Here is a 12,015-nt window from a genome sequence, read left to right on the forward strand (position 1 = left end):
TTAAGTGTCCAACTTTGATTCAAATCATGATCTCACAGTTTTTGAGTTCGAGCCCCTCATCAGGCTCTGTGCTGACAGCTCAGAGCCTGGAGTCTGCTTCAGATTGTGTGTGTGTGTGTGTGTGTGTGTGTGTGTGTGTGTGTGTGTGTCTCTGCCCCTCCCCTGCTCGTGCTCTCTCAAAAATAAATAAACGTTAAAAAAATTTAAATAAGAGGCCAAGAGACCAAGTCCCAGGTCTGAGCCACTCCAGAACAGGACTCTTTCATGAGTCATGAAATGGACGGAGTGAATATGGGAGACAATTAGGCGGATGAGTTTGTACAGAGTAGTATGCATAAAATACAAAATACAGAACTCCACTAGACTAGGGGGTCTACATTTTGTCCAGCAAATAATAATGCAGGTTCTTTAGCAGAAGAGTGAGAAAGTGAAAGTGACACTTTCAAGAAATTAGTTTCTCAAAAGAATGTAACGCGTATATACAAAAATCATTTTTTAATCTCATTTTTGTTTAAAAATGTTTTGAAAAGGATATTCATAAAAAATGCCAATAGTGGTTATTTCTAGGGGATGAGGGGTTAATTTTCTGTGTATTTTTTGTTTACTTCTGGATAGCCTGTATTACTCTCTGAAAAAAAATAAAAATATTATTTTAAAAACAGGAAAAGTCACTATTTCGATTTTTTAAAAAGTGTATTAACACAGGGTGAGAGAGTGAAATTAGCCAACAAGGCAAGTCCAAAAGCTACAGCAGACAGATGAGCAAACAGAATAGTGCGGGCCCACCTGAGGACAACAGTAGCTAAAACAGAAGACGTACGAACACAAAAAAATAGTAATAAGCAATAGTTCCTAAACAAATCCACTTATACCTAAAATAAACTCAAACCATGTCATCGGTACAAGAACAGATCAACACTCCTATTGTTCTGTAATGTCTCTCCAGGTACCTGAGTAAGGGACATACTTACTATTGACTTTGTTGATATTGCCTTGAATTTCAGCTTGCGTGAGCAGCTCCTCATAAACATCCCTTTCTCTCTCAGAGTTTTCTGTCTGAAGATGAGTAAAAAAGTCACAGATCAGTTCAGGTCTCTAAGAAGACCCACAGCAACATACTTGCACTTCTCCCCCACCAAAAGACAACAAAGAGTAAGGGTGTGGCTTGCAATCCTTAATGAAGCACAACTTCATTAAGTTGCGGGACGCTACACAAATATCAACTAAAAACGTAAAAAGCAGATCTACTTGTTAATGACAAGCCCGAAGTTTCTCCCAGAGTTGGAGAACACGAGCCTGAGCAGGAAGCACAGGTGAAGCCCATCCTGCCCACTTGTGAGCCTGCATCCTTGCCTCAGACCCGAGCAGAACGGGCACACCCTAAGACCAGATGTCAGAACTTCTCGTCAGTTTGTACAAAATTCAAGATTAAAAGTCAAAATGGAACCGAATACCAAAAGACTGCATACTGTGTGAATCATCATTTGTATGTAATTCTAAAAAAAGCAAATACAGTGATCTGTTCAGATTGGAGGTTGCTTGGGGTCAAGGGCAAGGGGTAAGAGTAGTGGAGGCGGACTATGAAGAGGGACCTGGGGACTTTGGGGATGATGGTTTTGTAACCATATACATTTGTCAAAACTCGTCAAACCATACACATAAAATGAGCGAATCTTATTGTATGTAAATCATACTTTAAGAAAACTGATTTTAAAAATGGAGTTATAGCGAACAATGAAAGAATATCGATCAACTAGAAAGAACAGACGTTCCATTTTTACCCTGTTTTTAGCATTTGTCATTTTCTCCTGTTTGGCCTGATAAAGCACATCCTGGTAAGTGGAAGCCAAGGGATCTTCAAGATTTACAAGCATGGCGTTGGGGTTTCTCAGAGCTGCAAACGTGTCAGCTGGAATTCTACGGTCAATAGCTTCATTAATAGCAATAACAGCAGCATGCACTAAAAAAAAAAAAAAAAAAAAATTCAAAACATAGAACACAGAAGTTATATACAGCAAGGGACGTACACGACACATACAAAACATTACAACCCCCTATTGCAGAGAAAGGCTCATCATGATAGAGAAACAATGACTGGGGCTGAAGGAACGGCGCCCTGAATCCTGTAAGCCTCGTCTCTTCCTTTGGATGCACAAAGTCACAGCTCTGCCTGTGATCCATGTCTGGGAGGCTGAGTTTGGAATCCCACAGGGAAATATTCATAAAAGAGCCTTGCAAGGAGTGTACGTTATGGAAATGTTCGCCCTTAATCATCATGTAAATACCATTAAAAAAAATAAGACACTCAAAGAGGTGCTGAAATCTAGAACTCAATTTCTAAATGTTTTCATTTTCATCAGAACCAAGCACTTACTCCCAAATAACAGCACAGAAGATGGCAGCAGTGTTAAAACTACATCTACTGGGGCGCCTGAGTGGCCCAGTCGACTAAGCATCCGACATCGGCTCAGGTCATGATCTCATGGTTCATGGGTTTAAGACCCACAGACAGTGGGATTCTCTCTTCCTTTCTGGCTTGCTGCCCCTCCCCCACTCGTGCTCGCTCTCTCTCGCTCTCTCTCTATCTCTCAAACAAAAAAAAAAAAAAAAAGCTACATCTACTGACTTGCTAGCAAAATTCCTAATTCCAAGACCATCACTATAGTATTCATTACTGAAAGTGGTAGCAACAATCCCATTTGAACCCACAAAATTTCTCTCTTCTTACATGCAGCTTCATCCACTGAGAGTTCGTTAGCCAGGATGCCCCCGATCTTGCTGAAGGCGGGCATCTGGATCCCGTACTTCTCCAGTTCAATCTTCATGTTGTTGATTTCCTCTTCTGCAGGAAGGGATAAAGACCCAGGTGAGCAAGTTAAGCACCTTCCCATAACTCAGAGAAGGAAACCGCATCCCCAACTACAAAATGGGATAAAGTGGTAGCTACCTCGTAGGGTTGACACGATGACTTAATGAGATAATTATGGAAAGCACTTAACAGAGTATCCGGCACATAACGTACATGGAGTAGATACTAACTGTTATTACTATTATCAAGAACATCAAAAATAACTAGAACGTGAGAACAGCCCTACAGAAAATAGTTGTTCAAAACTGCTACTTGTGGCATTTCTACAATGAACTTATGAATGGAGCAGCTTTAAAAGGAGCTCAACAACAAGCGACCCACAGGCCAGCCAGCCTTCTTTCTCGGTCTTCACACACCAAGTCACTACTGCTATTAAACAATTTTCCTTCCAAGGCAGGAAGCCAAATGATAAAGGAAACAACATGTGAGGTTTGGCCCTTTGCCCTAGGTCTGGTGAACAACTTCCCTAGAAGGAAAAATATCATAGATAAAAGTTTTATTCAATTTAAAATTCCCAAGCCTACAAAATAATGACCAGTTCAAAAGATTTGAATCTATATTGCCCCTAACCAATATTACCAATGTTCTTTTTCTTCCCAGGCCCCCATCTCTTCAAGCAAGCATCTACTAGAGCAAATACACATAGAATAAGGTAAATAAGGTAAATTTTTTAATTACTTAATTGTCACCTCTGCATTATCTCCGTCCCCATAGCATACCCCTTGCTTTGCCCGCAGCAGGGACTTGCGAGAAGCAAAGGAAAAGACTAAGTGTTTTCACCATGCATGGATATTTCATGTTAGATGCTAATACGGTATTATATATTTTCTGTGTTATATATTAATACTATTCCCACTTTACATACAGGAAAATGGACACTCACTAACCATACTCACGTCAGAAACGAGAGAACAGAGTTTAAAATTCCAACGTTAGCATTCTTCTCAGCAAACCAGGAGAAATAAGTTACTTATCCTTCTTTGATCTCTGTTGCCAGAGTGTTTTTAAAGCCCTATGTCTTTAAGATTGGTACTGTTGACTCTCCAGGCTATTTCTACATAAATCAAGCATTTCCTGCCAAGTCTGCAACTCCTTACCTGTGAAGTCAACCTTTCCATATAGGTCTTGAATCTGAGGAGCCAGGCCTAGTTTGAACAGGTACAAACTAGAAGACACGATATGCAGAAAAGAGTTAGGCCTCCCACTGCATCTAGCTGCTGCTCTTAGACTGAAGGGGAAAGGTAGCAAACATAAAGAACAGAAACATTCTGAACACAGACTCCTTGCATGCTACCATATTCCCCTTTGCAGTTACCGTGCTTTACCTCAGAACCTTTTTTCAGTTTTACATAACATTGTCCTAGAAAGTTCCATAATGCAATGCAAAAAGCACCAGACTGGGAGTCAGAAGACACAGGTTCGAGTCCCAGTCCTGGTACAAATCTAGTGTATAATTAGATGTTGACATACATGTGGATGTAATTAATCTAAGCGGAGCATCTTCACTTTTGTTTACCTTCCTGTGATCAATAAGCTTTAAGTAAAATAAGATATTTGAGAAAAGTCCCATGAAAATGATTCAAATAGAAAGTCTTAGTTAAACTGAATTCAGGGGCGCCTGGATGGCTCAGTCGGTTAACCGTCCGACTTCAGCTCAGGTCATGATCTCACGGTTCACGGGTTCGAGCCCCGCATCGGGCTCTGTGCTGACAGTTCAGAGCTTGCAGCCTGCTTCAGATTCTGTGTCTCCCTCTCTCTCTACCCCTCTCCTGCTCACACTGTCTCTCTCTTTCTCAAAAACAAACATCAAAAAAAAATTTTTTAATAAATTAAATTAACTGAATTTATATCGCTGATGGAAAAGTTTCATTCAGGTAATTTATGAGTTTTACAGTAAATATTATATATATTTACTGTTTAAAAAAAATCTAGTAGACTTCAAATTTCATGAAGGCAGGAACAGTAAGTTGTTCACCAATGTCTACCCAGAACCTCTTAATAAATATTTATATTTCATAGATGGATAGCTGGATAAGTAAATGTCTATAAGCCTGAGTTAGCCTAAGTGGATTCTAAGGACCCAGCAGATCAGAATCAGTAAATCAGAAGGGTGCTTGACAGGGATGGACATGGGCAAGACACTGACAGCCTAGCAATAAGGGAATAAATATAACACCCTGAGAAACAAATCATAAACACAATAGAACAATCTCCAGTTTTTGCAAAAAATCTATAAAGCTCAGTATTATCTGAACACAAATGTGGATCATACACATTGCATTCACAGAACTGACCAGAATTTAAATTATATATAATAAACTCACATGTATAATCTAAAAAAAAAAAAAAAAAAAAGCCAAGCATTCTGAAAACACATTCAAATTTATGCATTCAGAGTAGCTAATTATTTTCTAAGATAAATACAAGTATGAACCATACGTATATGATTGAGTCCTTTTTTTAGAGTAAAATGCTCAAAATAGAACTATACAAAGTTCCTCTCTCAGAAGATTTTAACTCTAACAAATTTTCCAAAGCAAATTAGCCAATAACGTTCTACACCTGTAATATGTCCCCATTATATGTATTGTTTCTCCCACATATGTCCCACCTGCATTCCAAATTAGTAAGAATATGTTTCTTGAGGAATTTCTTCCTCTTTTATTTCTACTTTGAAACAGGAAAGAGGCTGCCATACTTTAAGAAATTGCAAACGTCTGGGGTGCCTGGGTGGCTCAGTCGGTTAAGCATCCAACCTCGGCTCAGGTCACTGTCTTGTAGTTCGTGAGTTTGAGCCCCACATCGGGCCCTGTGCTGACAGCTCAGAGCCTGGAGCCTGCTTCGGATTCTGTGTCTCCCTCTCTTTGCCCCTCCCCTGCTCACTCACGCGCGTGCTCTCTCTCTCAAAAATAAATACAATTTTAAAAAAAGAAATTGCAAGAGTGTCATTTTAACAGCCTCAAGGAGCGAATTCGTTTTTAAGGTCTTCCAACAGTAAATTAAAGTTACGATGTCGCTAGCTGCTATAAATAAAGTAGAGGAGAAGCTAAGACATAGGCATCATCTTTCTTTTATCTCATTTCAATGATTAGGAATATTTTAAGGAGATGGTGAAGCTATGAATATAATCACAAGGACCACTCAGATCCTCTTGCACAGAACAGAGAATATTCAACCTAAAAGCTGAACCTTTAAAGTCCTACCAGTAAACACCCCTTTTCCAATCTTTGCTCCTATTCTCCCATGCCTACTTTTACAAATAACTGTTAGGCACCTACAATGTTTAGTTTGTACTGAGCTCAGGTTTATTTTTCTTTTTTTTTTTTCCTATTTAAGCTCTACTTTACAGCAATAGGGGGGAGGAGGTTATGTTAGCCTACTGGGATTCCTATTATCTTTGCTGACTACAGAGTAACCTGGAGGAAGTCACTAGGCTGATCGCAGAGATCTTAAATACAAACACAGTAGTTGACAGGAAACAGAATCTAGTGCAGCATGATCCCTGATCTCTGATTAGAATTTCTGATACTAGAAATGTTTTATAGTATATATAGTATCATGTAATGTTTGCTTATGTAAGTATATACAGTATTAGAAGACATCCCCAGCAAGCCTTGAGGCAGCACCCCTAAACAAAAACACTACTATTCTGAAGAGAAACATACACATAATCACAGTAAGTAGATACATATTCTAAATAACCTCAATTAATTCTGTTCAGATTTCACCAACAAATCTGTTTGAACCAAACTTAAATGTAACTTTCAGCTTTTACATCTCTTTTGAATTTAGGATATATGACTATGGGCCCATTTAACCTCCAAATCAGTTCTTAGAAAGATAAAACACCAGAGGAAATGGAAATGAAGTATACAAACCTATGCAAAATAATAATGAATTAGGGTCTTATCTGAGGGTGGAATGTAATCCAGAAAAGTAATTTAGCAGGACTAAATACAGGGACTATCTCTGGAATAACGCTAGTCAAGAAACAAGGAGATAATGCTTCTTTGTTGCTACTGATCCAAAAGGAGATGGTGCCTCACCCCTCACAGTGAGGCAAGGAATCTGCCTCGATACTGTTGTCCTATATGGTAAAGAAGAGGCTCCCGGCAGGTGTTAAGTGCCTATATAGCAAGGGCTGACGGCACTTCAGGAAAAACACTCTAGGGAGGAAAGAAATTGTAAATCACCAACCAGAATACATTGCTCTGTGTATACTTCCCAAGCATGGGCTGCAAACTGAAGAGAAATGAAAAACAAGAGCAGACTTCCTTCCTTCCCGATTCTGACTCCATCATGAGAAAGGCAGAGTTACTTCTTCATCTCTAGTTCAGAGAATTTGAAGGCTGAGGACCCAGGTTATGCTGCAGAAGGCCATGGCTGCAGAACTCGAAGAGAGTTCCGCCAGCTCAGCCTCTTGCCTGCCAAGTTCAGATACCCATTGTAGGTACAACCTTCACAAGGTTATCAACACAGACCTCACGTAACTCACAGCCAGTCACAATACTCAGAGTTAATCTGATTTTGGCTCAGACCCGTACATTTGAAATCACTGCAATCTGAACATTCCCCTAGATCCCACCCATTCCTAAACATTTTTAAAAAATTCTCATGTTGTTCTTGTTTGTCCAATATTATGCTATGAACCTTGGGGGGGGTGGGGGTGGGGAAGAAACGTAAAGCATGACCTCTGTCTCTAAGATGCTAATACCTAAGAGAGAGAAAGACAGTAAACACATGAAAGAAACAATATATAACTTAGAAACCAAGAAACACAGGAGTTTAAACAAAGGACTGAGCTGGAGTCACTGGAAATCCAAAACATCACCAAGAAGGTGGGAATTCAATTAAAATGTGACTGGATACACTGAGATAAACATGAAGAGTCATCTGATAAAAAGAAAGAACCATTTCCTTTTTTCATTTATGGGTAATAAAATATCCCCTTGAGCCAGAACAGGGGAAAGGAAGATTTTTTATAATGTAGGATTGTGACCACAAGCATTTATTGGCTACGTACTATATGCTAGGCATCTAAGTACTAGAGACACAAAGATAAAGAATAACAGAAATAGTCCTTGTCCCCAAGGAGACCACTGAAAGTCAGCTACAAGAACAAATAAGCAGAGTACAGTGTAAAAGCCCTAGACTTGAAGGAGGAGGTATGTGCAGATGCTAGAAGAGCACAAAGATGGGAAGGAGCTGATTCCATCTGAGGGAGAAAAAGGAAAAGAAGGTATCAACGAACAGTGGCATTCCACAGTGGCAGCTGGAGAGGAGCATGGGTTAAACCAGGGAGTAAAGGGCAATCAGGCAACGGAAACAGAATAACCTAAGGCACAAGAGTGTGTGGCACGTCGACCAGTCCTCAGCTATAGTCTTTCTTTTGTAGTTTTCAGAATATTCCAGAGATACCAAGGGTCTGGCCCATGTTCAATCAAACTGGAGACAATAGGCTTCTCATGGGTCAATATTATACATGTATTTATATACATCATTAGTATTTATTAAGCACACATACAGGATGCTTTATAAAATGGGCAGCCCACTGGAGCGCCTGGGTGGCTCAGTCAGTTAAGCACACGACTCTTGATTTCATCTCAGGTCATGATCTCATGGTACGTGAGTTCAAGCCCCATGTCAGGCTCCGCACTGGCAGTGCAAAGCCTACTTGGGATTCTCTCTCTCTGTTCTCTCTGCCCCTTCCCTGCTCACTTGCTCTGTCTTCTCAAAATACATAAACTTTATTTTAAAAATAATAAAATAAAATAAAATAAAATAAAATAAAATAAAATAAAATAAAATAAAATAAAAATAAAACAAAACAAAACAAAATAAAATAAAATGGGCAGCCCAAGCAAAGAAACCCCATACTCATGGCCCACTTACTTCTTCCACCTTCCACTTTAGCCCTATAGCCATCACGTAAATTTGTAGCACTCTGACTCACCACACTACTGCCTCCAATTCCCACCCGACCGCACCCCTCTCTCCACGCAAACCACCTCTTCCTTCCAATACAGTACTCTGTTGATTCCAAGAGCCAAGGACCTGAAATTAAATCATCTTCCAAATTTATTATGAAATTATGAAAAAAATATACTTAGTTTCAGTTCCTATTTCTCGTATTTGTTTGACATAAAAATTACTGAACAGATGGCTTGGTGAGGACCTAGAAAACTAAATTAAAAATCAGCCATTTGATATTTGCTGGCATTATTTGAAGATGTTGACAAAATTTAGTTATACTACTAAAGTATTAACACAGGGCATTTTTTAATTCAGCTATTGGCCTGGAACGAAATAGTAAACAATGAAAGTTTTGAAATGTATATACTTTTTGCGATTTTCAAGAAATTTTTTAAAGAAATTTTAATGAGAAGGAAAGGAACTGCATCTCAACTAAAATGCACAGCTCACAGAAACAGTAGATCAATAATAAAACACTATCCTATGTTTTCAGAGCCAAATTATCTGCTATTATGGGAATAAATCCCTTCTCTCTACTTCCTAGAAAAACACAGCTGTTTCTCACCATTTCATTCAGACAACTGTATCCTATGCTATTTGAAAATTCTGAAGCTGATGCAAAATTTTTTCATCACACCATGGACAAAAAGCTGTATCTTCTATTCAGATGTTGTTCCTAAACTGCTTTCTTTTACTGAGAGAGAACTGACATATAATACTAGTTTCAGGTTATACAACACAATGCTTCAATAGATGCATATACCGTGAAATGTTCACCACAATAAGTTCCACTAACGGCCACCACCACAGTTACTGACGTTTTTTCCTTGTACTGAGAACTTTTAAGATCTACTCTCTTAGCAACTTTCAGATATACAATACACTATTATTAACTATAATCTCTGTGTGGTACATCACATCCTCGGGACTTACTTATTTTATAACTGGAAGTTTGTAATTTTTGACCCCCTTCGTCCATTTCGCCTACCCCCTAATCCCCACCTCTGGCAATTCGGCAATCCGTTCTCTGTATCTACATACACTGTTCATTTTACCAAGAAAATCTGATTACCTGAGTGCATGAATACAGTAGATACATCTCGGCATATTTTTTCGATCGTAGATATCTGTAGTTTCTGGGTAAAAAATCTAAGGAGAAATAAAAGAAGCAGAGTAAGGTATCCATCTACTGGATCATTCACCAATCATCAACAATACAAATAAAACAGTTAGCAAACATTATTGCCATTCAGCAAGTAATTTCGTTAGGGGGAACAGACAATTAATTCATCACAAGTCATATAAGGAACAAAATCCTATAAAACAGAAAAAGCACTAGTTGGAAAAGCCTCATCTGGTCAACCCACTGAATTTCACCAGGTATGCGAAAGTGATTTGTTTACTGCCGACTCAGCTACAAGCAGATGACACCAAGCGCTCATCCAGTTGAAATCACTGGCAAATGTAGGAAGCTCTGAAGGACTACAATCTTCCCAGTTACTATATACCATGCCTAGACTGAGTAGTAGCTAACCAATGAACATTTCCTTAGGTGCTTTCAATTATGCAAACCACTACATTTAGACATTGAAAAATACTACAAAAAATTAAAATGTGTTGTATGTGGGGCACCTGGCTGGCTCAGTGGGCGGAACGTGCGACTGATTGATCTCGGGGTTGTGAGTTCAAGCACCACGTTGGGCGTAGAAATTACTTAAAAATAAAATCTTTTTAAAAATGTGTTATATGCTTGGCAGAAGTGAAAAGATACACAGACGAAGTATCTGCAACAGAGGACATGTACGGGAACGTGGAAGATAGGTGGTTCTCCTTGGTAGCACTTACCACAAATAATCAGTTACCTGTGTTACTATCTGTTTGACTCCTCCAACAGACTACAAGCTACATGAAAGGCAAGGGTCAGGTCTATGTTGTTCAATGCCAAGCCCAGAGCCAAGGTCATGGGAGTGGCTCTATATTTAATGAATTAATGAATGAGGTTGAATAGGAACATAGCAAGTTTAGATTGGGAGTAATCTTCAATTTCAAGACCTATCTTCATGGTGATGTGGCACCATATAATTCGTCCTATAACTTAGGGGGAGAAGGAGTAATAGCGGTTTGGAGAAGTGAAAGACTGAATTATGAGGCAATGAGAAGAATCTGGATAAGAGTAAAAGGGCTTAACTAAGGCAATAGGAAGAGTACTGCAGCACCTTGTATCCATTAGAGTCCTTAACACATGGTGTTTGTTTTCATGCTTTTCTCACAATACCTATGGCTCTCAACTAGAAAGAACCACCCTCCTTGAGACATGGGATGTAGCAGAATCCTCTTTTTTGATAATTTTTCAAGTTCTACATGCTCACCTCCCAAGACTGAGATGTCTTCTCCTGAAAGGTGAACATTACGGTCACGGTGAGACACCCTTCCCAAAAAAAGTACAGACTATATTTTAGAAAGTAACGGAACAATACAGTTGGGTAGGGTAGGATATATCAGATTAAGAAGACCTTGAACGTCAGACGAGTTTGAACTTGATATGCGGGCCACGGGGAAGTCCTAGCTCTGGAGCCAAGGATAAAAACAGAGTCTCTGTAAGATCTGACTGGAGACAGGATACAGGATATATTGAATAGCGGAGAAACTGAAGCTAAGGAGGCAGGCTGATAAGCAGTTTGAACGGATAAAAGAAACATTTCAAATACATGAGGAAGGTTTGGGGAATAACTGCATTTAGGAGTCCAAGGTAACCTTAAGATTTTGAGACGGGATGGATGACTGGGGAAATGAAGACAGGCTACCATTTAGTATAGAGGAGGGAGGTTCACTTGGGGAAAAGGCAAGGTTTACTTTTAGATAGGAGGAATTCTAGCTAATAAAAAGCTATCCAAGGAGAACTGTCCAGCAGCCATTTGAAGACAGTGTGTTTATCTTATAGCAAAGTCCTCAAAATAACTGAAACCGGGGCACCTGGGTGGCTTGGTCGGTTAAGCGTCCGACTTCGGCTCAGGTCACGATCTCGCGGTCGGTGGGTTCGAGCCCCGCGTCGGGCTCTGTGCTGACAGCTCAGAGCCTGGAGCCTGTTTCAGATTCTGTGTCTCCCTCTCTCTCTGACCCTCCCCCGTTCATGCTCTGTCTCTCTCTGTCTCAAAAATAAATAAACGTTAAAA

At 39.5% G+C, this 12,015-nt stretch overlaps 1 protein-coding gene across 8 annotated transcripts in view; it reads right to left on the reverse strand.

The window, feature by feature from the left end:
• IQGAP1 (IQ motif containing GTPase activating protein 1) overlaps positions 1-12,015 on the reverse strand; it is a 224,954-nt gene that overhangs the window by 177,573 nt on the left and 35,366 nt on the right. For all 8 annotated transcript variants that reach the window (XR_007454151.1, XR_007454149.1, XR_007454150.1 and 5 more), the window contains exons 5-9: positions 9,915-9,991; positions 3,967-4,034; positions 2,729-2,842; positions 1,782-1,960; positions 972-1,056 (exon numbers count right to left, since the gene is read on the reverse strand). Coding sequence is in view for 5 of the 8 variants with exons in the window: in XM_049614186.1 (XP_049470143.1) it covers positions 972-1,056; positions 1,782-1,960; positions 2,729-2,842; positions 3,967-4,034; positions 9,915-9,991 (523 nt within the window). In the remaining 3 variants the exon portion in view is untranslated. The remainder of the gene's footprint in view (positions 1-971; positions 1,057-1,781; positions 1,961-2,728; positions 2,843-3,966; positions 4,035-9,914; positions 9,992-12,015) is intronic.

The sequence above is a fragment of the Panthera uncia genome (assembly GCF_023721935.1).
Source record: "Panthera uncia isolate 11264 chromosome B3 unlocalized genomic scaffold, Puncia_PCG_1.0 HiC_scaffold_2, whole genome shotgun sequence".
In the NCBI taxonomy this organism is placed as follows: Eukaryota; Metazoa; Chordata; class Mammalia; order Carnivora; family Felidae; genus Panthera; species Panthera uncia.